This window comes from Nerophis lumbriciformis, linkage group LG20 (assembly GCF_033978685.3).
Source record: "Nerophis lumbriciformis linkage group LG20, RoL_Nlum_v2.1, whole genome shotgun sequence".
Lineage (NCBI taxonomy): Eukaryota > Metazoa > Chordata > Actinopteri > Syngnathiformes > Syngnathidae > Nerophis > Nerophis lumbriciformis.
The window spans coordinates 4,182,007-4,209,936 of record NC_084567.2 but is presented as its reverse complement, the minus strand read 5'-3'; the positions used below and the strand labels follow the sequence as shown (position 1 = coordinate 4,209,936).

The 27,930-nt window shown below is 42.4% G+C and overlaps 2 protein-coding genes across 2 annotated transcripts; both read right to left on the bottom strand.

The window, feature by feature from the left end:
- Positions 1-807: 807 nt before the first annotated feature.
- Positions 808-12,864, bottom strand: LOC133619846 (uncharacterized). Its single transcript, XM_072915444.1, has 2 exons — positions 12,619-12,864; positions 808-3,117 (listed from the first exon to the last, which is right to left on the bottom strand). Exons 1-2 carry the CDS (start codon positions 12,722-12,724, stop codon positions 2,099-2,101), a joined length of 1,125 nt encoding a protein of 374 aa, XP_072771545.1. The 5' UTR covers positions 12,725-12,864; the 3' UTR covers positions 808-2,098.
- Positions 12,865-14,605: 1,741 nt separating this feature from the next.
- Positions 14,606-26,865, bottom strand: LOC140676653 (uncharacterized). Its single transcript, XM_072915429.1, has 2 exons — positions 26,613-26,865; positions 14,606-16,475 (listed from the first exon to the last, which is right to left on the bottom strand). The coding sequence occupies exons 1-2, from the start codon at positions 26,716-26,718 to the stop codon at positions 15,271-15,273; spliced, it is 1,311 nt and encodes a 436-aa protein (XP_072771530.1). The 5' UTR covers positions 26,719-26,865; the 3' UTR covers positions 14,606-15,270.
- Positions 26,866-27,930: the final 1,065 nt, after the last annotated feature.

Here is a 27,930-nt window from a genome sequence, read left to right as displayed (position 1 = left end):
GGGAGGAGCTGGACGAAGTGGCTGGGGATAGGGAAGTCTGGGCTTCTCTGCTTAGGCTGCTGCCTCCGCGACCCGACCTCGGATAAGCGGAAGAAGATGGATAAATGGATATAGCCAGAATTCACTGAACGTCAAGTATTTCTTATATATATATATATATATATATATATATATATATATATAATAAAATAAATATATATATATATATATATATATATATATATATATAGCTAGAATACCCTGAAAGTCAAGTATATATATATATATATATATATATATATATATATATATATATATATATATATATATATATATATGTATATATATATATATATATACTGTATATATATATATATATATATATATATATATATATATATATATATATATATATATATGAAATACTTGACTTGGTGAATTCTAGCTGTAAATATACTCCTCCCCTCTTAACCACGACCCCAACCACCCCCACCCCCCCTGGTTCAATCCCCACCTAGTACCAACCTCGTCACGTCCGTTGTGTCCTTGGGCAAGACACTTCACCCTTGCTCCTGATGGGTGCTGGTTAGCGCCTTGCATGGCAGCTCCCTCCATCAGTGTGTGAACGTGTGTGTGAATGGGTAAATGTGGAAGTAGTGTCAAAAGCGCTTTGAGTACCTTGAAGGTAGAAAAGCGCTATACAAGTACAACCCATTTATTTATTTATTTATTTATATATATATATATATATATATATATATATATATATATATATATATATATATATATATATATATTTATAATAATAAACAACAATAATATACACTCAATGGAGTGTGTGACCAAAATACAAAAGTGTGTGGTGTAAGACTATGTGTGCAGTTAGCTGAAGTGTGTTACCAAGTGTTGACGAGAGCGAACGAGGCAGTCCATGGGGCAGGCAGGTGATCCGGGGCGAGCGAGGAGTCGAGAAACGAGGAAGGCAGTCCAAAACACAGGGGGAACAACGGGAGATCTCCAAGAGGGAAGACTCGGGAAGGCACTGCGGGAGAGCAACACGGACGTCAGAATCACAGAAGGAAAACAACAACAGAGAGCGAGCATAAGTCTTACGGTACACAAAGAAGTAACTAAGTTCCCACCTCGATCCTTGGTTCACTGGTCCTTTATACAGCTCGCCCTCATCAGTCCCAGGTGTGCAGGCTTGTCGCTGCGTGGGCCTGCTGCGCTCAGCGCGAGCAGGGGCGTGTCCGAGCGCGCTGTCAGCGGCTACTCCAAGTGCTCCCGCAGAGGAAGGAGAAGCAGACTGCACGTGCGCCGTAACATGAATAAAAACTATTCTACGTATCAACTACCTCATTTGTCATTTCCACATATTAAGTGGGGTTACTGATTGCTTATTTTACTCCTGTTTTACATTGGGTGGAGGGGGAGGAGTCACAGCCCCGCTTTACCGTGTACCTCTTGCTTGGTATACTTGCTATGCTATTTGCTTGCCTAACAGAATTGCTTATGCGACATCCAGTGGACACATTTAGAACAGCAGTTTATTTAATTAAAACATGCAGCTGACTTATACTCTTTGCAAATTCATCTCGCGGGCCGGATTGAACCTGTTATGTCCGAATGTCGAGAGAGGTGGGGGTTGGGTTGTGGGTGTTGGGGGTTAATTGTTCATATGTCTCTGATTTGCACATCAATCAGTCTGAGGAGTAAAAGTTGGCAGTTTGTTATGCAAACAGTTACCCAGCATCACTTATGGGTCAACGTCAGTTTTGATACATGTCAACTTTGCCGTGAAAAAGGGTGTAGTGCAGGTTTTTGAGCGTGCACAAACTTGACACATGAGGCCCCAGGTCCCTGGACTGAAGAAGGAGTAACCAAGCACTTGAAGCATCATCTATCTTACTGTTCAGGAAGGTTTCAGATACAGAGAAGACATGGGGTCATGAGTGGATAAGATTATGCTTCAACTAATCCAAGTTTGTATGAATACCTCAGATATTTGTGAAAGAAGCAGTGAGGAGGTCCTGGGTAGGGTGGATGTCACCACATATGAGCAACATACCACAAACTAAATAGCTAATTGGTTATTTTCCCTTGTGTGTTCTTGTGTGTTTCACTGCGTCTGCAATATGTGGGAATCTTTTACAGCACACTGAACAACTAAATGGTTTTCTCCAGCGTGTGTTCTCATGTGTCGACACAAAGAGCTGCTATAAGGAAAGCTTTTGCCACAAACTGAACAACGAAATGGTTTTTCACCTGTGTGTGTTCTCATGTGTTCTGTCAAATATCTCTTAACAGAACAGCTTTTGCCACAAACTGAACATTTAAATGTTTTTTCACCTGTGTGTATTCTCATGTGTTGAGTCAAAGAGTAATTTTGAGAAAAGCTTTTGCCACAAACTGAACAATTTAATGTTTTTTGTCCTGTGTGTATTTTCATGTGTTGAATCAAAGAGCTATTTTGAGAAAAGCTGTTGCCACAAACTGAACAACTAAATGGTTTTTCACCTGTGTGTGTTCTCATGTGTTCAGTCAAATATCTCTTAACAGAAAAGCTTTTTCCACAAACTGAACAATTAAATGGTTTTTCACCTGTGTGTGTTCTCATGTGTAGAGTCAAAGAGCTATTTTGAGAAAAGCTGTTGCCACAAACTGAACAATTAAATGGTTTTTCACCTGTGTGTGTTCTCATGTGTCGAGTCAAATGGCTCTTTTTAGTAAAACGTTGACCACAAATTGAACAGCTCAAACATGTTTTACCTCTCTTCTTTGTAGAGCATTCAGAGTGTTTGTTGTCAGTGTGAGTCCTCATATCACCTTCACAGTCTGTGTCGCTGCTCAAAGTTACTTCAACCTCGTCTTCAGCCTCACTATCTGATAGTGGAGCTAAGAGGTTGTCTACTTGTGGTTTCTCTTCATCATCTTCAGTCTTCACAAAGAGAATATTCAGTGGAAACTTGGTGTAATCAGCTTCCTCTCCTCCTAGAAGACACTCTCCCTCCTGAGTGATGCAGAGTTCCTCCTCTTCCTTTTTAATGCAGGGTGGTTGTGGAGTCTCCTGCTTCAAAGTGGAGCTCCCCCCTAACTGAGGGGAAACTTCTTCTGGATTACCGATCAGCTGCTGGACGTCTGCAAGACACAAACAACAAAAACACACTTTCTTCTATGTACTGTATGTGTGTGTAGTAGGGTTGTACAGTATACTGCTACTAATAAAGTATCCTGGTACTAATCAATTGAAATCGGTACTATAGCACCTTTGAAAAGGACCGGTACCGTTCTTTCATCTGAATGAAATGATGGTGACTACAGAGCCGAGGCGCATGATGTTGAGTGTGTCAAAACGCACACACAAAGTGCATACAAGCAATAACATGGTGGAGAGGAAGAAAGGCAACAAAGGACAATTCTACTGGTTAATAAAGAGGGTGAGTGAAGTGTAAATAGTGACAGGTTGTAGAACATGTTTAAATGCAGTAATGGTTTGATTACTAAAGAGCTGAAAAGCTCAAGAAAGGCCAGTGCAGGGGTCTCTAAACTAAAACTAAAAGAAAGAATATAATATATATAATATATCAATATATACACATATATTGATATATTATACATAATATTAATGGGACAGCGTGGTGTTTCCAGTGAGGGTTGGACTCCGCCAAGGCTGCCCTTTGTCACCCATTCTGTTCATAACTTTTATGGACAGAATTTCTAGGCGCAGTCAAGGCGTTGAGGGGATCCGGTTTGGTGGCTGCAGGATTAGGTCTCTGCTTTTTGAAGATGATGTGGTCCTGATGGCTTCATCTGGCCAGGATCTTCAGCTCTCACTGGATCGGTTCGTGTGAAGCGACTGGGATGAGAATCAGCACCTCCAAGTCCGAGTCCATGGTTCTTGCCCGGAAAAGGGTGGAGTGCCATCTCCGGGCTGGGGAGGAGATCTTGCCCCAAGTGGAGGAGTTCAAGTACCTCGGAGTCTTGTTCACGAGTGAGGGAAGAGTGGATCGTGAGGTCGACAGGCTGTGTGACGTCTTCAGTAATGCAGACGTGTTGAAGAAGGAGCTGAGCCGGAAGGCAAAGCTCTCAATTTACCGGTCGATCTACGTTCCCATCCTCACCTATGGTCATGAGCTTTGGGTTATGACCGAAAGGACCGAAAGGACAAGATCACGGGTACAAGCGGCCCAAATGAGTTTCCTTCGCCGGATGGCGGGTCTCTCCCTTAGAGATAGGGTGAGAAGCTCAGTCATCCGTGAGGAGCTCAAAGTAAAGCCACATGGAGAGGAACCAGATGAGGTGGTTCAGGCATCTGGTCAGGATGCCACCCAAACGCCTCCCTAGGGAGGTGTTTCTGGCATGTCCGACTGGTAGGAGGCCACGGGGAAGACCCAGGACACGTCGGGAAGACTATGTCTCCTGGCTGGCCTGGGAACACCTCGGGATCCCCCTGGGAGGAGCTGGACGAAGTGGCTGGGGAGAGGGAAGTCTGGGCTTCCCTGCTTAGGCTGCTGCCCCCGCAATCCGACCTCGGATAAGCAGAAGAAGATGGATGGATGGGACGGCGTGGCTCGGTTGGTAGAGCGGCTGTGCCAGCAACTTGAGGGTTTCCGGTTTGATCCCCAGCTTCCGCCATCCTAGTCCCGTCCGTTGTGTCTCTGAGCAAGACCTTGCTCCTGATGGGTCATGGTTAGGGCCTAGCATGGCAGCTCCAGCCATCAGTGTGTGAATGTGGAAATAGTGTCAAAGCGCTTTGAGTAAGTATAACCCATTTACCATTTAATATATATACACATATTATATTTATATATACCGGCCGGCGACAGCCTGACGCCAGATGAAGTCAACAAAAATAGTACTTCATCAATTAGTTGAAGTTTAAAACTACAGGGTGTATTAAAAGTTTACTTTTTACAATATTCTAACAAGGCACATAACAAGAATGCAAATGATTAGAATATTATTTGGTGACTTTGGACTTCCCAATCCAAAGTTGAGAGTAATGAAATGATTCTTGTTCTTTATACCTCCAATCCTCTGCACGTTGATGTAGACATGTGGTCCAGTCTTCTCTTCACATCTCTTACTCTTCCCCAACATCTCTTCTTTCACATCATTCTTTTCTTTACACAAGCGCTTGTTTTGCTCTTCCACTTTCTTCATTTGACTTTTGCATTCTTTCATCTCCTCTGATGTGAACTCTGTTGTACCGAAATCTGTTACCCATCGGAATTTGTAACTCCAGGGGGCGATGTTCCCATGGCGTTTGTTTGACGGTTAAACGGCAAGCCCAAAGAGGAGGAGAAGAAGAACGCTTGCGTAAATGGCGTAAACTATCCTTCATGCTGAAACGTCAGTTGTCAGAATTTCAGCATTAATAAATTACACATATTCTGGAAATCAATGACTTGCTTTCATTATAGTATGAGTCCATTGTATCAGCTGCTGATTCTCTCACACACACATACATTTTCCAACAAGGCTATACATGCACATGCGGTTGTTCTGTTTATTATGGCTGTATGTTCCCAATGGGGCAGGGCCGACATCCGGGCAACTGAGCTACATACGGGTTCTTCGAGCCATAGCAACCTGACTGGCGTTGAAAACAAACCGTCGCCATTACTCTTTAACCTGTCGACCTGCGCTGATTAAACCCGTCATTCTGCCTCCAAAATGCCAAAAAACTGTGTTGTTTTTGGTTGTGCAAACCACAACTGGAAACAGGGAAAACAAAGGTCGTATTTTGTTCTGCCAAAGCGTGCTAAAAGCCCACAGAGACGAGACAAATGGCTCGCAGCTTTACACCGGGAAAACGAGGACGGTTCTCACTGGAGTCCCCCAAAATCCCGGGTCGTGTGTTCGGATCACTTCGTTTCTGGTAAATATAAGGAACAAAAATCCACCTTCTTAACCACAACTTGGCTATACCGTCCATGCTAATGTTGAACCCGTTGAATTTTTACTGAATAACGTTCGACAGCTGAAGTTGTTGTTGTTGCACAACAATAACATACGGTATAAAGGCTATTTCCAGTAATTCAGCAAATAATAAATCATAATACTGAACTGAATTTGAATGAGCTCTCTACAGATATAATAAATATACAGATACTGGTAGCCACCGTGTCATCCTTATTATCATTTATCAACATACCTTGGGTGATTTAACCATTTTTATGTGATTTATTCGTTATATAACAACCAAAGCTAACAACCGACCTGGTGCGCTTGTGAGGTAGACATAAAGATTTCCAAATTCCATGTCCGGCCATTGTGTAGGATTATCGGTCCACGCATCTGCTGGAAGGCGGTAAGGGCAGTCGTTTAATCCAACTACAGAACATTTTAACTCGTATCTTAACCTAGCCTCACTGGAAAGACTATTTACATAATCATACGCCATTTAGAACAGTTTAAAATGCCGTGAAACCTCGTTAAATGCCTTTTCTGTCAATGCTGTGTTCGCTGTGAGCTGGTTTGTTTTCAACGAATTCAATATGGCGACCGCGTTGCTAGGGGATTGGAGGGCGGACGTGACGTAGGTCCGCCCTCGCCCATTCTTAAACCAGGCACCTAAATGACCATTTCCTGCCCTTTTTACACCCCACCCCCCCCCTTCATCTCCATTCACTTTTTATCATTTGGACCCCCAGAATCAGGACGCACTAGGCCAGGGGTCGGCAACCTTTACCAGTCAAAGAGCCATTTTGACCAGTTTCACAAATTATAGAAAACAATGGGAGCCGCAAACATTTTTTGAAATTTTAAATGAAATAACACTGCATACGAAGTTTTTTTTTTTGCTTTGTGCTATGTATAAAACAGGGGTCTCAGACACGCTGCCCACACTTTTATATGGAATTTGAAAGCTGGTGCGGCACGCGGGTTTTAAATGAATGGCTCAGTGTCGTGCGTGCGGTGATGGTACAGCATATGGCACCCACTACAGCCAGCGTGCCTGATCAGCCACACGTTGTATGGGGCTTCCGCTTGCTCACATAGGTGACAGCAAGGCATACTTGCTCAACAACGACACAGGTCACACTGACGGTGGCGGTATAAAAAAAACTATAACACTCTTACTAATAATGCGCCACACTGTGAACCCACACCAAACAAGAATGACAAACAAATTTCGGGAGAACATCTGCACCGTAACACAACATAAACACAACAGGACAAATACCCAGAATCCCATGCAGCCCTAACTCTTAAAGTTAAAAGTTAAAGTTAAAGTACCAATGATTGTCACACACACACTAGGTGTGGCGAAATTATTCTCTGCATTTGACCCATCACCCTTGATCACCCCCTGGGAGGTGAGGGGAGCAGTGGGCAGCAGCAGTGGCCGCGCCCGGGAATCATTTTTGGTGATTTAACCCCCAATTCCAACCCTTGATGCTGAGTGCCAAGCAGGGAGGCAATGGGTTCCATTTTTATAGTCTTTGGTATGACTCGGCCGGGGTTTGAACTCACAACCTACCGATCTCAGGGCGGACACTCTAACCACTAGGCCACGGGATACATTATACACCCCCACCCCCCCCCCCCGCTACCAAACCCCGCCCACCTCAACCGACGCACAGAGAGAGAGGGGGGGGGGGGGGTGATGTGTGAGGGAGCAGGGCTGGGGTGGGGGCGGGATTTGGTGGTAGCAGGGGTGTATAATGGAGCCCGGAAGAGTCAGGGCTGCATGGGATTCTGGGTGTTTGTTCTGTTGTGTTAACGTGCAGATGTTCTACCGAAATGTGTTTGTCATTCTTGTTTGGTTTTGGTTCAAAGTGTGGCGCATTATTAGATTAGATTAGATTTAGATTTAGTGGTCCCCTTGGGGAAATTCATTGTCACTGCCGTACATTTAAACACTAGACATTACACATCACACACACAAAAAAATAACAAAAAGACATCAAACAAGACTAACACCCATTTACAGGCTTGTCAGACGGGTCGGCCGGGCCTGCTGTTTAGGGCGGCTATAGCTGCAGGGATAAGGCTTTTCCTGAGACGGGCCCTCCGGAATTTGATAGTTCTGTACCTGCGCCCTGATGGTAGTGGGATGATGTATTGGTGTAGTGGGTGAGTGATATCCTGGACTATTGTTTTTGCCAGTCGGGTGATGGACCTGTGGTTTAAGTCTGAAATGTTGGGTGTGGGTAGGCCGATGATTTTAGCTGCTATGTTTGTAATGCGTGTGAGTTTGGTCCGGTTGGTTACAGAAAGCATGGTGAAAAAACATGTGGAACAGTACAGAAGGATGGCTTGAACAATGCTTTGGTAAAGTAATAACAGGAGATGAGGTGCAACGTATAGTCCTTTAAGTTTACGGATGGCTGACAGTCTTTGTTGACTTCTTTTTTGAATGTCTGTGGTGTGCTGATCAAAGGTGAGTTTATTGTCCAAGGTCACGCCCAGGTATTTGAAAGTGTCAACTGTTTTAACTGTTTGTGTGTTTATGATGATGGGGTTCTGAGGTGAGGGGGGGTTGAACCATATTTATTTTGTTTTATTGACATTGATTTCCAGATAACTGGCTGTGCATGATTCTGTGAAATGTTTGACTGTGTTATGATAGTCCAGGATGGATTGACTGTTGGAGAGGAGTGCGAGAATGGCTGTGTCATCTGAGTATTTTAAGTATGTTGTGGTGTGTGAGATGCTACGGCAGTCATTGGTGTAGAGTGTGTACAGGAAAGGGCTCAACACACATCCCTGTGGGACCCCGGTGTTGATGGTAAGAGTGTTAAAGTTGTTTTATATGACCACCGTCAGTGTAACCTGTGTGGCTGTTGATCAAGTATGCCTTGCTGTCACGTACGTGTGCAAGCAGAATATGTACAGGTAAAAGCCAGTAAATTAGAATATTTTGAAAAACTTGATTTATTTCAGTAATTGCATTCAAAAGGTGTAACTTGTACATTATATTTATTCATTGCACACAGACTGATGCATTCAAATGTTTATTTCATTTAATTTTGATGATTTGAAGTGGCAACAAATGAAAATCCAAAATTCCGTGTGTCACAAAATTAGAATATGACTTAAGGCTAATACAAAAAAGGGATTTTTAGAAATGTTGGCCAACTGAAAAGTATGAAAATGAAAAATATGAGCATGTACAATACTCAATACTTGGTTGGAGCTCCTTTTGCCTCAATTACTGCGTTAATGCGGCGTGGCATGGAGTCGATGAGTTTCTGGCACTGCTCAGGTGTTATGAGAGCCCAGGTTGCTCTGATAGTGGCCTTCAACTCTTCTGCGTTTTTGGGTCTGGCATTCTGCATCTTCCTTTTCACAATACCCCACAGATTTTCTATGGGGCTAAGGTCAGGGGAGTTGGCGGGCCAATTTAGAACAGAAATACCATGGTCCGTAAACCAGGCACGGGAAGATTTTGCGCTGTGTGCAGGCGCCAAGTCCTGTTGGAACTTGAAATCTCCATCTCCATAGAGCAGGTCAGCAGCAGGAAGCATGAAGTGCTCTAAAACTTGCTGGTAGACGGCTGCGTTGACCCTGGATCTCAGGAAACAGAGTGGACCGACACCAGCAGATGACATGGCACCCCAAACCATCACTGATGGTGGAAACTTTACACAAGACTTCAGGCAACGTGGATCCTGTGCCTCTCCTGTCTTCCTCCAGACTCTGGGACCTCGATTTCCAAAGGAAATGCAAAATTTGCATGGTTGGGTGATGGTTTGGGGTGCCATGTCATCTGCTGGTGTCGGTCCACTCTGTTTCCTGAGATCCAGGGTCAACGCAGCCGTCTACCAGCAAGTTTTAGAGCACTTCATGCTTCCTGCTGCTGACCTGCTCTATGGAGATGGAGATTTCAAGTTCCAACAGGACTTGGCGCCTGCACACAGCGCAAAATCTACCCGTGCCTGGTTTACGGACCATGGTATTTCTGTTCTAAATTGGCCCGCCAACTCCCCTGACCTTAGCCCCATAGAAAATCTGTGGGGTATTGTGAAAAGGAAGATGCAGAATGCCAGACCCAAAAACGCAGAAGAGTTGAAGGCCACTATCAGAGCAACCTGGGCTCTCATAACACCTGAGCAGTGCCAAAAACTCATCGACTCCATGCCACGCCGCATTAACGCAGTAATTGAGGCAAAAGGAGCTCCAACCAAGTATTGAGTATTGTACATGCTCATATTTTTCATTTTCATACTTTTCAGTTGGCCAACATTTCTAAAAATCCCTTTTTTGTATTAGCCTTAAGTAATATTCTAATTTTGTGACACACGGAATTTTGGATTTTCATTTGTTGCCACTTCAAATCATCAAAATTAAATGAAATAAACATTTGAATGCATCAGTCTGTGTGCAATGAATAAATATAATGTACAAGTTACACCTTTTGAATGCAATTACTGAAATAAATCAAGTTTTTCAAAATATTCTAATTTACTGGCTTTTACCTGTATGTTGTATAACAAGTGTTGGGCTGGCACGCTGTTAATACAGATTGTAGAGGGCGCCAAATGTTGTACCATCATGGCACGCCCTATACCCTAATTATAGCCGTAAGGGTGAAAATCGGTGAATATTAATCCCGGGAGTTTTCTGCGAGAGGCACTGAAATCCGGAAGTCTCACAGGAAAATTGGGGGGGTTCAGCAAGTAAGCTGCTGAGCCGCATCAGAGTGATCAAAGAGCCGCGGGTTGCCGACCCCTGCACTAGGGTTACATTTTCCGATAAACTGTGACTTGGCCGTCAGATTTCGAGACCTTACTGTATGTTCCCTATATATAAGTCACTGATTTCCAGAATATGTGTAATGTATTAATGCTGAAAATCTGACAACTGACGTTTCAGCATGAAGGATAGTTTACGCCATTTACGCAAGCGTTCTTCTTCTCCTCCTCTTTTGGTTTGCCGTTTAACCATCAAACAAACGCCATGGGAACATCGCCCCCTGGAGTTACAAATTCCGATGGGTAACAGATTTCGGTACAACAACTCCACTGCCTTCTTCAAGCTAATGTAACAAACAGTTCAGGGTGTCCCAAGTTACCGGAGTGTTAGGTAAGGAGAAGGAGTTTTATCCCTCCAGAGTTGCCGTAGGGCTGTGACGTAAGAGGTCTATAAGTGTGGGGATGACATTAAAAGAAGTGGTGGAGACCGGACCTGCTCTCATGACTCCCATTTATTATTTTATTATTATATTGTATCAGTACATGGAATATGCGAACCCAGAACGCTCGGTTACATTGGTGGCAGCGGTGGGATTTTAACGGCTGTGTTAAAAAAAAAAAGATGAAAGTGTTACACGGGACTCGTGAGTTTCCAGTTAGCTGCTAAGCTTCCTGGCTATTTTTCGGACACGTGGTGTGGTGACGAGGACCCTTTTAAGCCCGGCGGGGCGCTGTTTGACGGACACTCACACGGCGTGAGTGTCGGGAATGGACTTGGCCGCTCCCTTCACCGGCGACAGGAGCCGGAGTTTCTCAGCTGGACAGAGACAATTGGTGGACCGCTTTGGGGCCAGCCTATCGGCGCGTGTGCGTTCTCCGGGGGAGAACTTGGGGATGTTTGCTATGGACGTTGGCCGGCTGGTTACCGAGGCGTTCTTGGCAATCTTACTACTGGCCCTTCATGCTGAAGGACATCCGATTGTAATGTGAGCAGTGCGGAGCGTGTCGGGCCCGCCGGTCCCTTGGGGTCCCCGTGGGTGGGTCCCAGATTTGTTGCCCCCTCCAGAGGGTGGCCATGGACATTCTGGAGTTGCCCATAAGTCCCCGTGGGTGGGTCCCAGAATTGTTGCCGTCCTTCCAGAGGGTAACCATGGACATTTTGGAGTGGCCCAGAAGTTCCCATGGGGTGGTCCCAGGTTTGTCGGCCCCTCAGGAGGGTGGTCATGGACATTCTGGAGTGGCCCGTAAGTCCCATGGGGGGGTCCCAGGGTGGTTGCCCCCTTCCAGAGACTCTGCCAGCACCACTAGATTGTACTTTATTGATTCCTTCACTGCCTATAACCCCAAGTCTGAGGGCATGATGGCGCGTCACAATCGGACTATCTCACAGGGGTTGACTGGGGCGACCTCCTGCGCACAATTGAACTATCTCGCAGGGGGGGCGATTGGAGCGACCTCCTTCGCATCTGCAAGTTTTTGCATGTTTTGAGGGGCCAGTGTGCTAGCCTATGTAATACTGTGTGGATCAGTTAAAATATTGTTGATTTGTTGTGTGCATTAAGATTGTGAAGTTTTTTTTCTTCTCTGCTCTATTTCCCCTTGTTTGTTACCTATTTTGTTTGTGACGAAACGGGGACGTTTCTAATTGAGGGGGGGGACGTATGTAACAAACAGTTCAGGGTGTCCCAAGTTACCGGAGTGTTAGGTAAGGAGAAGGAGTTTTATCCCTCCAGAATTGCCGTAGGGCTGTGACGTAAGAGGTCTATAAGTGTGGGGATGACATTAAAAGAAGTGGTGGAGACCGGACCTGCTCTCATGACTCCCATTTATTATTGTATTATTATATTGTATCAGTACATGGAATATGCGAACCCAGAACGCTCGGTTACACTAACAATCATGGCGGCTCTTTCTTTACATTCTTCAACAAGGTCGGCTCATTTACACTTTAAGGGCTTGAAATAGCTTTTAAATGACAAAACTTCAAGTCACTCACCTTCATCTTTCGTCTTTATCTCCGTTGGTGATTTGCTGGAAGTTGATTCTCTTTCATGTTCTCTTTTAGCGGACGTCGCCATCTTAGCATAGCAGTAGTCGTCCATCTTCTATCACGTCTTCAATCTTCACTTCACATATCGCTCCAAACTCAATGCACGTTTCGTGGCTTTGGAAAATGCGAATTGAGATATTTGTTGCTATATTTGCTGTGAATCATATGACTTTAAGATCGGGAATTCGAAGAATCTCCGAACAACCATAGCATGCGGTCCTCGTCTTTTTGCTTGGCTTCACGTACATTTGCGCATGCGCTAGAAGCCCGACACTTCCGTTTCCTACTCCACAGCAGTGATTTTTCAAAATAAACGCATTTTAATCTTGTTTTAAAACTGGTTGGTAAAAGTATCTAACATCAAATAATGGACAACTACTGTTTGAAAATAAAAAAATATATATATACAAGCACGTGCACAGACTTTTTCCATGGCTGTTGTTCAAACCAGAAAAAGGGCAAACATCGAAGAAAAAAAATCATACATTTTAAAAACTACAAGAAACAGAAATATTTGTCAACTTACTTAGTTGTTTTAGTTAAAAACCTTTAGAAAGTCAAATGATGACTCTGAATAAAGAAGAAAAGCACTAAGAGTGTAGATCTCCACCAGGACCAATCCTATTGTTCACGTGCTACTAAATTGTGTGCCATCTCATGTGTATCGTGTGCTGGTATGACAATAAACTTCCATGAATCCTGTCAAACACCAGACAGTTAGTAATATGGTTTCACATAAAAATGTTGGTGAAACTGCTCATTTCTACCTAGCGATAGGTGGCTCTAACTGTAGTGCTAATCACTCACCAGCAGAAAGCCCTCATCGCACTGCTAATCAATAACTACCATCTTAGGCACTTAACATCACTAATCGCCAGTTAACAGCTATCATGCTAAATGTCAACTATCTTAAATGCAAACATGAAAACAAGACACATTAACGTCTTTCCCCAGTACAAACATCATAACACAATCTAAACTTATATAAACACATTACTGTCTGAGCATATAAGATATTCAATTGTGTTACATCACAATTTATTATATTGAAATTAGCCATGTGATTAAGATGGGCACGGTCTGACCAATCACAAGTCAGTAGGAGCTGCTTTGTTCTCGTGTTTGGAGAAAGCGGAAGAGCGATTGTCAGCCTGACATTGATGTGTCTCTGAGAACTGAACACATTTTTATAACTTATAACAAAATGTGTTTATACAGTAACCTGCTCACATGAGTCACATTACAGCAGGGGTGTCAAACTCATTTTAGCTCAGGGGCCGCATGGAGGAAAATCTATTTCCACGTGGGCGGGACGGGTAAAATCATGGCATGATTACTTAAAAATACAACTACGAAAACTTCAGATTGTTTTCTTTATTTTACTTTGGCCAAAAATAGAACAAACACATTCTGAAAATGTACATATCACAAATAATCATCTTGACAAAACACTTCAAGTTAGTTAAACATTTAGAGGGAAAAAATGGTGCATTTTCAAAAACACCTTGAAGAACACAATGAATTTAGACTTAATCTCAGTGTTTCTATTAAACTTTAAGTCACAACCCATCTAGGATTGAACAAAAAAACTAAATAAATCATGAATAAAACTATTCTATGTATCAACTACCTCATTTGTCATTTCCACATATTAATCCTGTGCTAACTCAACAAACCATACAAACTGAGGTAGAAACTATTCAAGAGTGTTGAGTTACTTCCTGTCTTCTAGACATAATGTGTATTGATAGAAAAACAAAAGCTGTGCAATGTGTGAACAATTTCAACAAAGCACAAATAAAAAGTTCAAAGACTGACAGTATTGCAGTAAATCACACACTGTTCACTTTCTTTACATTTGCACAGAAGACAATCATTTTCACAGAACTATATCAGTGTGCAGTGTCTCATGCTGCATTTTAAGTGGGGTTACTGATTGCTTATTTTACTCCTGTTTTACGTTGGGTGGAGGGGGAGGAGTCACAGCCCCGCTTTACCATGTACCTCTTGCTTGGTATACTTGCTATGCTATTTGCTTGCCTAACAGAATTGCTTTTGCGACATCCAGTGGACACATTTAGAACAGCAGTTTCTTTCATTAAAAATACAGCTGAATTTTACACTTCGCAAACTCATCTCTCGACATTCGAGGGAGGTGGGGGTTGGGTTGTGGGTGTTGGGGGTTAATTGTTCATATGTCTCTGATTTCCACATCAATCAGTCTGAGGAGTAAAAGCTGGCAGTTTGTTATGCAAACAGTTACCCAGCATCACAACGTCAGTTTTGATACATGTCAACTTTGCAGTGAAAAAGGGTGTAGTGCAGGTTTTTGAGCGTGCACAAACTTGACACATGAGGCCCCAGGTCCCTGGACTGAAGAAGGAGTAACCAAGCACTTGAAGCTTCATCTATCTTACTGTTCAGGAAGGTTTCAGATACAGAGAAGACATGGGGTTATGAGTAGATACGATAATGCTTCATCTAATCCAAGTTTGTATGAATACCTCAGATATTTGTGAAAAAAGCAGTGAGGAGGTCCTGGGTAGGGTGGATGTCACCACATATGAGCAACATACCACAAACTAAATAGCTAATTGGTTATTTTCCCTTGTGTGTTCTTGTGTGTTTTACTACGTCTGCATTATGTGGGTACCTTTTACCGCACACTGAACAACTAAATGGTTTTTCACCTGTGTGTGTTCTCATGTGTTTAGTCAAAATGCTACTTCGAGAAAAGCTTTTGTCACAAACGGAACACTTAAATGTTTTTTCTCCTGTGTGTGTTCTCATGTGTGCAGTCAAGGAGCTATTTTGAGAAAAGCTGTTGCTGCAAACTGAACAATTAAATGGTTTTTCACCTGTGTGTGTTCTCATGTGTTTAGTCAAATTGCTACTTCGAGAAAAGCTTTTGTCACAAACGGAACACTTAAATGTTTTTTCTCCTGTGTGTGTTCTCATGTGTTCAGTCAAAGAGCTATTTTGAGAAAAGTTGTTGCCACAAACTGAACAACTAAATGGTTTTTCACCTGTGTGTGTTCTCATGTGTTTAGTCAAACTGCCATTTCGAGAAAAGCTTTTGCCACAAACTGAACACTTAAATGGTTTTTCTCCTGTGTGTGTTCTCATGTGTTGAGTCAAATCGCTATTTCGAGAAAAACTTATGCTACAAACTGAACACTTAAATGTTTTTTCTCCTGTGTGTGTTTTCATGTGTTCAGTCAAAATGCTATTTCGAGAAAAGCTTTTGCCACAAACTGAACACTTAAATGTTTTTTCTCCTGTGTGTGTTCTCGTGTGTTCAGTCAAAACGCTATTTCGAGAAAAGCTTTTGAAACAAACTGAACACTTAAATGTTTTTTCTCCTGTGTGTGTTCTCATGTGTTCAGTCAAACGGCTCTTTTTAGTAAAACTTTTAGCACAAACTGAGCAGCTCAAACATGTTTTACCTCTCTTCTTTGTAGAGTGTTTGTTGTCAGTGTGAGTCTTCATATCACCCTCATAGTCTTTGTTGCTCAAAGGTTCTTCAACCTCGTCTTCAGCCTCACTATCTGATAGTGGAGCTAAGAGGTTGTTCACTTGTGGTTTCTCTTCATCATCTTCAGTCTTCACAAAGAGAATATGCAGTGGAAACTTGGTGTAATCAGCTTCCTCTCGTCCTAGAAGACACTCTCCCTCCTGAGTGATGCAGAGTTCCTCCTCTTCCTTTTTAATGCAGGGTGGTTGTGGAGTCTCCTGCTTCAAAGTGGAGCTCCCCCCTAACTGAGGGGAAACTTCTTCTGGATTACCGATCAGCTGCTCGACGTCTGCAAGACACAAACAACACAAACACTCTTTTTTTCTATGTACTGTATGTGTGTGTAGTAGGGTTGTACAGTATACTGCTACTAATAAAGTATTGTGGTACTAATCAATTGAAATCGGTACTATAGCACCTTTGAAAGGTACCGGTACCGTTCTTTCATCTGAATGAAATGATGGTGACTACAGAGCCGAGGCGCATGATGTTGAGTGTGTCAAAACGCACACACAAAGTGCATACAAGCAATAACATGGTGGAGAGGAAGAAAGGCAACAAAGGACAATTCTACTGGTTAATAAAGAGGGTGTGTGAAGTGCAATACGGAGGTATTTGGGCTTCTAAACTAACAATAAAGGTGACACTTTAAACAGGGAGCCGCCGCTCTGCAAGGGTTGCTTTACACCTTTCCTGTTTGTGGGCTCCCAGACCGTGGTCGAGGAGCGCAGGGGAGACGTTCCCTCCAGGGCCCATGTTTTGTCGGGGGTAACACTGGGTCCATAAAGCTCCGCTCTTTGGTCAGAAGGACGAGGCCGTCGATTAGTTACAACTTGCTCACTTTATTTATTATTTCCACAGGGCACAACCGGACATCCACCATGCTATTAACACTCCTCAAGACTACAACAAACAGCGAATGCATTTAGACTGGCAAAGCAGACTATCAGTTATTGTCTGCGATGTATGTCGAGCGATTACTCAACGTCTAGTTTTGTAATCCATTACTATTGTGAAGCCATGAAGTGGTTGTGGCCGTCAAGTACGACCGCCAAGTTGAGCCTACAAGCACAGTGTCCTGACCAGATATCTAGATCCCTAGATGGATTGTTGTAAAATGTTCTTTATCACATTGTTTACTTTCACACGTCCATTAAAGATATGATTCATGTATGATGGCTCAGGTGTGATTCACTACAATAGTCTAACAGCTGCTGATGGTGAGGCAAGCAAGGTTTACTGTTCAAAGAAATGTGGCAATAGTCGACATTGAAACACAGGGTAAGGATACACTTCCAGGTCAGAGGTGACTATGACGGGCACATTTTTTTCCGCGCTTGCGTACTCGGTCAAATTGTGGACGAGGACGGAGGGGGGAGGGAGTCTTAAACGGTGGCATTGTGTGTGTGTGGACAAGGATAAGGTTAGGTGGGATATACCCTGGATAACCTTAGCCTGCTTAGTATAGAAGGGGTCTTAGAGATAGTGGCTGTTATGTCCACTCAAAAATCCATCCAATAACTTGATGGACTCCATGAATAACTTAGCTTCGTAATGCTCGCTTTCTTTTTTATTAGTGGCATTTGCCGAAAATAGGAAAAAGGAACTCTTCTGTTTGGATTAAAAAATTCAGACAGCGACCAAACAACTGTAGGCTAGTCTTCAAAACACGCTGCTAACGAGTCGTTGCTCGCGACTTGAACACGTCCATTCTTTTCTGTTACTTGACGACACGACAAACTGTACAGAGACTTTGTTAAATGTGACTAAATACTCGCCTCACCTCAAAACCACGGAAAAAAATAAGTCCATCTACCTTCCCCCCGAGAAGAGCTACATTTTCTCCAGCTGTGGTTCATTACCTAAAAACACTTTTCAGACGACAATTTCATGGCCTGCAACATTTGCACTACTCTCAACAAAACAGGCACATCGATTGTGTTTTAAATAATATATTCTTTGTCTTAAAATCAGCACTTTTAGTGATATTGTTCGGTATTTGTTTATTTTACTCATTTATTTAGGTGTTATTTTTAAGGCTGAAACGACGCGTCGACGTAGTCGACGTCATCGGTTACGTAAATACGTCGACGCCGTTTTTGTGCGTCGGCGCGTCGCATATTTACGTCACACTACTTTACTGTCATGGCGGAGCGCAAAGCAGACGATGCGAGCGAGGGGAAAAAAGCACGCCAAAAGTCGTCAAAAGTGTGGGAGTATTTCAATAAACGGCCTAATAATGTTGTTGTATGCACACTGTGTCGAGCGGAAATGGCCTATCATAGCAGCACAACGGCTATGAACGAACATTTGAAAAGAAAACCCCCGACAGCGTTCTTGCCATCACCATCAACAAGTCAATCGTCCGCGTGCGTATACGTTGTCATTATTACACAAAAACATGAATGTGTCATTTGTATCTGCGTTGTAAATTCATAAACTAAAGCACCGTTTCGCTCTGAGAGGCGCGCTTGGCGTGCCTGTTCAGTGTTTACAAAGACGCGCTCCTCTTTAACGCTGTGGAGAGGCGGCGGCGGCGGCGAGCGAGCGGCGAGGCGGGGCGCGCCGGGAGCGACGCTGCAATCGTGCCCAGGTGCGCGATCCGCGCAGTTGGAAGAGAAAAGACTTTGTGTAAAATTAAAAGATTGTAAACCTGGCAAAGCCGTCTGGCGTTCAGTCTGTCGGTCCTGAAAGAACCCCACGGCACAAGACGTGTCACAAACGCTAACGTTAATTAGTTGTGCAAATACCTTTTACAACATTAACAGTTACATATACTATGTACAAACCAACAATTAACTTTCACTTTAATCATACTATCATTGTTGTGTTATTAAGCAAAATAAGCAATACTTTTACTTTTGTTGAAATGTTTACACTGTACACTTTTTTGTATTGGATGTTTAGCTTTATTTTTGCACATTTTAGCAAATAAGCAATACTTTTACTTTTGTTGAAATGTTTACACTTGTTACAGAATATTTCCGTTTTGCACTTTTTTGTATTGGATGTTTATCTTTATTTTTGCACATTTTAAAGCAAAATAAGCAATACTTTTACTTTTGAAATGCTTATACTATTCCAGAATATTAAGATTTGCACTGGATGTTTACTTTTATATTTGCACATTAAAAAGCAAATAAGCTACTTTTAATTTTGTTAAATGTTAAAAGTTTTAAATGTTTACATTGTTACAGAATATTTTGTCATGTTGTTGTCAATGTTGACTGACTAGTGGCCATACTTTTTTTTTTGTAAATAAAAGCCATGCCTTTTGAAAAAACTGGCCTACATTTATTTTTTCCTCTTCATTTTAAATTAAAAAAAAAATCGGTAAAAGGAAAAATAATCTATAGATTAATCGAAAAAAATAATCTATAGATTAACCGATTAATCGAAAAAAATAATCTATAGATTAATCGATAGAAAAATAATCGTTAGCTGCAGCCCTAGTTATTTTACAAAATGCTATTTCATTTGAATATTCGTGTCATACCTTCGTGAAAGTTGTCTTTTCAAATTTGGGTCTTTGTTTATGAAATAACATTAGAGGAACTATTATGGCATGTAAGTGGGATAAAACAAACAACATGTTTACTTGACCCACTTCCTGGGAAACTTATCAAGGAGCTTTTTGTATCATTAGGTCCATCAGTGCTAAATATTATAAACTTATCACTTTCCTCTGGCACTGTTCCCCTAGCATTCAAGAAAGCGGTTATTCATCCTCTGCTCAAAAGACCTAACCTCGATCCTGACCTCATGGTAAACTACCGACCGGTGTCCCACCTTCCCTTTATTTCGAAAATCCTCGAAAAAATTGTCGCACAGCAGCTAAATGAACACTTAGTGTCTAACAATCTCTGTGAACCTTTTCAATCCGGTTTCAGGGCAAATCACTCTACGGAGACAGCCCTCGCAAAAATGACTAATGATCTACTGCTAACGATGGATTCTGATGCGTCATCTATGTTGCTGCTTCTTCATCTTAGCGCTGCTTTCCATACCGTCCATCATAATATTTTATTAGAGCGTATCAAAACACGTATTGGTATGTCAGACTTAGCTTTGTCGTGGTTTAACTCTTATCTTACTGACAGTATGCAATGCGTCTCCCATAATAATGTGACCTCGGACTATGTTAAGGTAACGTGCGGAGTTCCTCAGGGTTCGGTTCTTGGCCCTGCACTCTGTAGTATTTACATGCTGCCGCTAGGCGACATCATACGCAAATACGGTGTTAGCTTTCATTGTTATGCTGATGACAGCCAACTCTACATGCCCCTAAAGCTGACCAACACGCCGGATTGTAGTCAGCTGGAGGCGTGTCTTAATGAAATTAAACAATGGATGTCCGCTAACTTCTTGCAACTCAACGCCAAGAAAACGGAAATGCTGATTATCGGTCCTGCTAAACACCGACATTTATTTAATAATACCACCTTAACATTTGACAACCAAACAATTACACAAGGTGAATCAGTAAAGAATCTGGGTATTATCTTCCACCCAACTCTCTCCTTTGAGTCACACATTAAGAGTGTTACTAAAACGGCCTTCTTTCATCTCCGTAATATCGCTAAAATTCGTTCTATTTTATCCACTAGCGACGCTGAGATCATTATTCATGCGTTCGTTACGTCTCGTCTCGACTACTGTAACGTATTATTTTCGGGTCTCCCTATGTCTAGCATTAAAAGACTACAATTGGTACAAAATGCGGCTGCTAGACTTTTGACAAGAACAAGAAAGTTTGATGATATTACGCCTATACTGGCTCACCTGCACTGGCTTCCTGTGCACTTAAGATGCGACTTTAAGGTTTTACTACTTACGTATAAAATACTACACGGTCTAGCTCCGTCCTATCTTGTCGATTGTATTGTACCATATGTCCCGGCAAGAAATCTGCGTTCAAAGAACTCCGGCTTATTAGTGATTCCCAGAGCCCAAAAAAAGTCTGCGGGCTATAGAGCGTTTTCTATTGGGGCTCCAGCACTATGGAATGCCCTCCCGGTAACAATTAGAGATGCTACCTCAGTAGAAGCATTTAAGTCCCATCTTAAAACTCATTTGTATACTCTAGCCTTTAAATAGACCCCCTTTTTAGACCAGTTGATCTGCCGTTTCTTTTCTTTTCTCCTCTGCTCCCCTCTTCCTTGTGGGGGGAGGGGGGGGGGGGTACAGGTCCGGTGGCCATGGATGAAGTGCTGGCTGTCCAGAGTCGGGACCCGGGGTGGACCGCTCGTCTGTGCATCGGCTGGGAACATCTCTGCGCTGCTGACCCGTCTCCGCTCGGGATGGTGTCCTGCTGGCCCCACTATGGACTGGACTCTCACTATTATGTTAGATCCACTATGGACTGGACTCTCACACTATTACCGTATTTTCCGCACTATAAGGCGCACCGGATTATTAGCCGCACCTTCTATGAATTACATATTTCATAATTTTGTCCACCAATAAGCCGCCCCGGACTAAAAGCCGCGCCTACGCTGCGCTAAAGTGAATGTCAAAAAAACGCTGCGCTAAAGTGAATGTCAAAAAAACAGTCAGATAGTTCAGTCAAACTTTAATAATATATTGAAAACCAGCGTTCTAACAACTCTGTCCCAAAATGTACGCAAATGTGCAATCACAAACATAGTAAAATTCAAAATGGTGTAGAGCAATAAATAGCAACATAATGTTGCTCGAACGTTAATGTCACAACACACAAAATAAACATAGCGCTCACCTTCTGAAGTTATTCTTCATTCGTAAATCCTTCGAATTCTTCGTCTTCGGTGTCCGAATTGAAAAGTTGCGGAAGCGTGGGATCCAAAAATGGCCGGCTCCGTCTCGTAGAAGTCATCGGATTCAGTGTCGCTGTTGTTGTGCAGCAGTTCTGTGAATCCTGCCTTCCGGAAAGCTCGGACCACAGTTGTGACCGAAACTATCTGCCCAGGCATTTACGATCCACTGGCAGATGTTGGCGTATGTCGACCGGCGCTATCTGCCCGTCTTAGTGAAGGTGTGTTCGCCTTCGGAGCTGTGTGAAAAAAGCCACCCGGCCTCTTCGCGTAAACTTCCCTTAACCACTCGCTCATCTTTTCTTCATCCATCCATCCCTTCGAGTTAGCTTTTATGATGACGCCGGCTGGAAAGGTCTCTTTTGGATGGGTGGAAGTTAGCATGGCAAGCTAGAACCACAGTGAAGGATGACTCCTCATTCTCTGTGGTGCGAATATTCACCGTACGTGCTCCCGTTCCACAGTGCAGTTCACAGGAATATCAGTTGCTGTGAAATACGGTAGTAATCCGTGTGCGGATGGAGAGATTGCGTCTTTTTATGAACCGGATCCTTGTCCTTTGTAGGAGCCATTTTGTGGTCTTTACAGATGTAAACAGGAAATGAAACGTACGGTGATATCCGCGCGTTTTTTCTTCTTCTTCCGGGGGCGGGTGAAGCGCTTCCTGTTCTATGGGGGCGGGTGCTTTCCTTGGCGGTTGCTTGCGTAGAAGAAGAAGCGCTTCCTGTTCTACCGGGAAAAAAGATGGCGGCTGTTTACCGAAGTTGCGAGACCGAAACTTTATGAAAATGAATCGTAATAAAGCGCACCGGGTTATTAGGCGCACTGTCAGCTTTTGAGAAAAATTGTGGTTTTTAGGTGCGCCTTATAGTGCGGAAAATACGGTATGTTAGATCCACTATGGACTGGACTCTCTCACTATTATGTTAGATCCACTATGGACTGGACTCTCACTATTATGTTAGATCCACTATGGACTGGACTCTTACTATTATGTTAGATCCACTATGGACTGGACTCTTACTATTATGTTAGATACACTATGGACTGGACTCTCACTATTATGTTAGATCCACTATGGACTGGACTCTCTCACTATTATGTTAGATCCACTATGGACTGGACTCTCACACTATTATGTTAGATCCACTATGGACTGGACTCTCACTATTATGTTAGATCCACTATGGACTGGACTCTCACTATTATGTTTGATCCACTATGGACTGGACTCTCACTATTATGTTAGATCCACTATGGACTGGACTCTTACTATTATGTTGGATCCACTATGGACTAGACTCTCACACTATTATGTCAGATCCACTATGGACTAGACTATCACTATTATGTTAGATCCACTATGGACTGGACTCTCACTATTATGTTAGATCCACTATGGACTGGACTCTCACTATTATGTTAGATCCACTATGGACTGGACTCTCACTATTATGTTAGATCCACTATGGACTGGACTCTCACTATTATGTTAGATCCACTATGGACTGGACTCTTACTATTATGTTAGATCCACTATGGACTGGACTCTTACTATTATGTTAGATCCACTATGGACTGGACTCTCACTATTATGTTAGATCCACTATGGACTGGACTCTCACACTATTATGTTAGATCCACTATGGACTGGACTCTCTCACTATTATGTTAGATCCACTATGGACTGGACTCTCACACTATTATGTTAGATCCACTATGGACTGGACTCTCACTATTATGTTAGATCCACTATGGACTGGACCCTCACTATTATGTTTGATCCACTATGGACTGGACTCTCACTATTATGTTAGATCCACTATGGACTGGAGTCTTACTATTATGTTAGATCCACTATGGACTAGACTCTCACACTATTATGTTAGATCCACTATGGACTAGACTATCACTATTATGTTAGATCCACTATGGACTAGACTCTCACACTATTATGTTAGATCCACTATGGACTAGACTATCACTATTATGTTAGATCCACTATGGACTGGACTCTCACTATTATGTTAGATCCACTATGGACTGGACTCTCACTATTATGTTAGATCCACTATGGACTGGACTCTCACTATTATGTTAGATCCACTATGGACTGGACTCTCACTATTATGTTAGATCCACTATGGACTGGACTCTCACTATTATGTTAGATCCACTATGGACTGGACTCTCACACTATTATGTTAGATCCACTATTATGTTAGATCCACTATGGACTGGACTCTCACACTATTATGTTAGATCCACTATGGACTGGACTCTCACTATTATGTTAGATCCACTATGGACTGGACTCTCACTATTATGTTTGATCCACTATGGACTGGACTCTCACTATTATGTTAGATCCACTATGGACTGGACTCTTACTATTATGTTAGATCCACTATGGACTAGACTCTCACACTATTATGTTAGATCCACTATGGACTGGACTCTCACTATTATGTTAGATCCACTATGGACTGGACTCTCACACTATTATGTTAGATCCACTATGGACTGGACTCTCACTATTATGTTAGATCCACTATGGACTGGACTCTCACTATTATGTTAGATCCACTATGGACTGGACTCTCACTATTATGTTAGATCCACTATGGACTGGACTCTCACTATTATGTTAGATCCACTATGGACTGGACTCTCACTATTATGTTAGATCCACTATGGACTGGACTCTCACTATTATGTTAGATCCACTATGGACTGGACTCTCACAATATTATGTTAGATCCACTATGGACTGGACTCTCACTATTACCGTATTTTCCGCACTATAAGGCGCACCTAAAAACCACAAATTTTCTCAAAAGCTGACAGTGCGCCTTATAACCCGGTGCGCTTTATATATGGATAAATATTAAGATTCATTTTCATAAAGTTTAGGTCTCGCAACTACGGTAAACAGCCGCCATCTTTTTTCCCCGTAGAAGAAGCGCGCGGTGCATGCTGGGATATGTGACGTTTCATTTCCATTTGTGTGTTTATGTAAAGACCCCAAAATGGCTCCTATTAAGTGTGTTGTCTGTCTAATTATAAATAATGCAGACGAGGCGTGTTAACTGAGTTCTCAACGTTTACTTACAGCGTGCTCATAACCACATTCTAACTGCCAGCATACAACAACGCTTCTCAGGGCTACCGCGCATGCTCGTCACTATCGTTGCATGCTGGGTAGTGTAGTTGTTATATTTGCTAGCTCATAACAGCACATTGAGAGACACGCTTACGCGCTTAATTCAATACTCGCCGTCATTCCGGGTGGATTGACAAAAGACCTCCAGCCGCTAGATATTGGTGTCAACAGGGCATTCGAAGCTAGACTGCTAACTGCGTGGGAACAATGGATGACAGAAGGCGAACACACCTTCACTAAGACGAGGAGGCAGCGCCAGACGACGCCAACATCTGCCAGTGGATCGTAAATTTGCCCAACTTTTCACTTCGGACACCGAAGACGAAGGATTTACGAATGAAGAATAACTTCAGAAAGTGAGCGCTATGTTTATTTTGTGTGTTGTGACATTAACGTTCGAGCAACATTATGTTGCTATTGCTCTGCACTATTTTGAATTTTACTACGTTTGTGATTGCACATTTGCGTACATTTTGGGAGTGAACAGAGTTGTTAGAACGCTGGTTTTTAATATATTATTAAAGTTTGACTGACCTATCTGACTGTTTTTTTGACATTCCCTTTAGCGCAGCGTAGGCGCGGCTTATAGTCCGGGGCGGCTTATTGGTGGACAAAGTTATGAAATATGTAATTCATTGAAGGTACGGCTAATAATCCGGTGCGCCTTATAGTGCGGAAAATACGGTATGTTATGGACTATGGACTGGACTCTTACTATTATGTTAGATCCACTATGGACTGGACTCTCACTATTATGTTAGATCCACTATGGACTGGACTCTCACTATTATGTTAGATCCACTATGGACTGGACTCTCACTATTATGTTAGATCCACTATGGACTGGACTCTTACTATTATGTTAGATCCACTATGGACTGGACTCTCACACTATTATGTTAGATCCACTATGGCCTGGACTCTTACTATTATGTTAGATCCACTATGGACTGGACTCGTACTATTATGTTGGATCCACTATGGACTGGACTCTCACAATATTATGTCAGACCCACTCGACATCCATTGCATTCGGTCTCCCCTAGAGGGGGGTGGGGGGGGGGGGGGGTTACCCACATATGCAGTCCTCTCCAAGGTTTCTCATAGTCATTCACATCGACGTCCCACTGGGGTGAGTTTTTCCTTGCCCTTATGTGGGCTTTGTACCGAGGATGTCGTTGTGGCTTGTGCAGCCCTTTGAGACACTTGTGATTTAGGGCTATATAAATAAACATTGATTGATTGATTGATTGATTGACATCATTCTTTTCTTTACACAAGCGCTTGTTTTGCTCTTCCACTTTCTTCATTTGACTTTTGCATTCTTTCATCTCCTCTGATGTGAACTCCACTGCCTTCTTCAAGCTAACAATCATGGCGGCTCTTTCTTTACATTCTTCAACAAGGTCGGCTCATTTACACTTTAAGGGCTTGAAAGAGCTTTCAAATGACAAAACTTCAAGTCACTCACCTTCATCTTTCGTCTTTATCTCCGTTGGTGATTTGCTGGAAGTTGATTCTCTTTCATGTTCTCTTTTAGCGGACGTCGCCATCTTAGCATAGCAGTAGTCGTCCATCTTCTATCACGTCTTCAATCTTCACTTCACATATCGCTCCAAACTCAATGCACGTTTCGTGGCTTTGGAAAATACCAATTGAGATATTTGTTGCTATATTTGCTGTGAATCATATGACTTTAAGATCGGGAATTCGAAGAATCTCCGAACAACCATAGCATGCGGTCCTCGTCTTTTTGCTTGGCTTCAAGTACGTTTGCGCATGCGCTTGAAGCCAGCAACTTCCGTTTCTTACTCCGCAGCAGTGGTTTTTCAAAATAAAGGCACTTTAATCTTGTTTTAAAACAATGGTTAGCAAAAGTATCTATCATTAAATAATGGACAACTACTCTTTGAAAATGAAAAAAATATATATATACAAGCACGTGCACAGACTTTTTCCATGGCTGTTGTTCGAACCAGAAAAAGGGCAAACATCGAAGAAAAACAATCCTACATTTTAAATACTACAAGAAACAGCAAAAATATTTTTCAACTTAGTTGTTTTAGTTAAAATCCTTTAGAAAGTCAAATGATGACTCTGAATAAAGAAGAAAAGCACTAAGAGTGTAGATCTCCACCAGGACCAATCCTATTGTTCACGTGCTACTAAATTGTGTGCCATCTCATGTGTATCGTGTGCTGGTATGACAATAAACTTCCATGAATCCTGTCAAACACCAGACAGTTAGTATTATTATTATTATTATTATTATTAGCCTTTATTTAACCAGGTAAAATCCCATTGAGATCAAAGATCTCTTTTCCAAGGGAGACCTGGCCAAGAGGGGCAGCAGCAAGGTTACATTAAAAACAATAAACAAATACATAAAACATCACATTTACAACATTAAAACTTGCTGACATGACACATGTGCATACAGACAAGGTAGACTGCAGTCCTTTCACAGAAGCTTTAAACTCATTCAGCGTAACTAGGGTTTGAAGTTTAATGTTCGATTGTAGGTTATTCCAAGCCTTCGGTGCTGAAAACCTAAATGCTTTCCTGCCCAGTTCAGTTCTTACTTTGGGGACGACAAATTGCAGAACATTCATTGAACGAAGATTGCGACTTCCTTGTTTCTTTGTTAAAAGACAAGACAGATAAGATGGAGTGATACCCAGAATGGTTTTGTAGAAGAAAACATACCAATGATTGAGGCGTCGAGCACATAAAGTTAAGTTAACCATTGAGTATAACACACAATGGTGAGTAAGTTGGTGATGAATGTC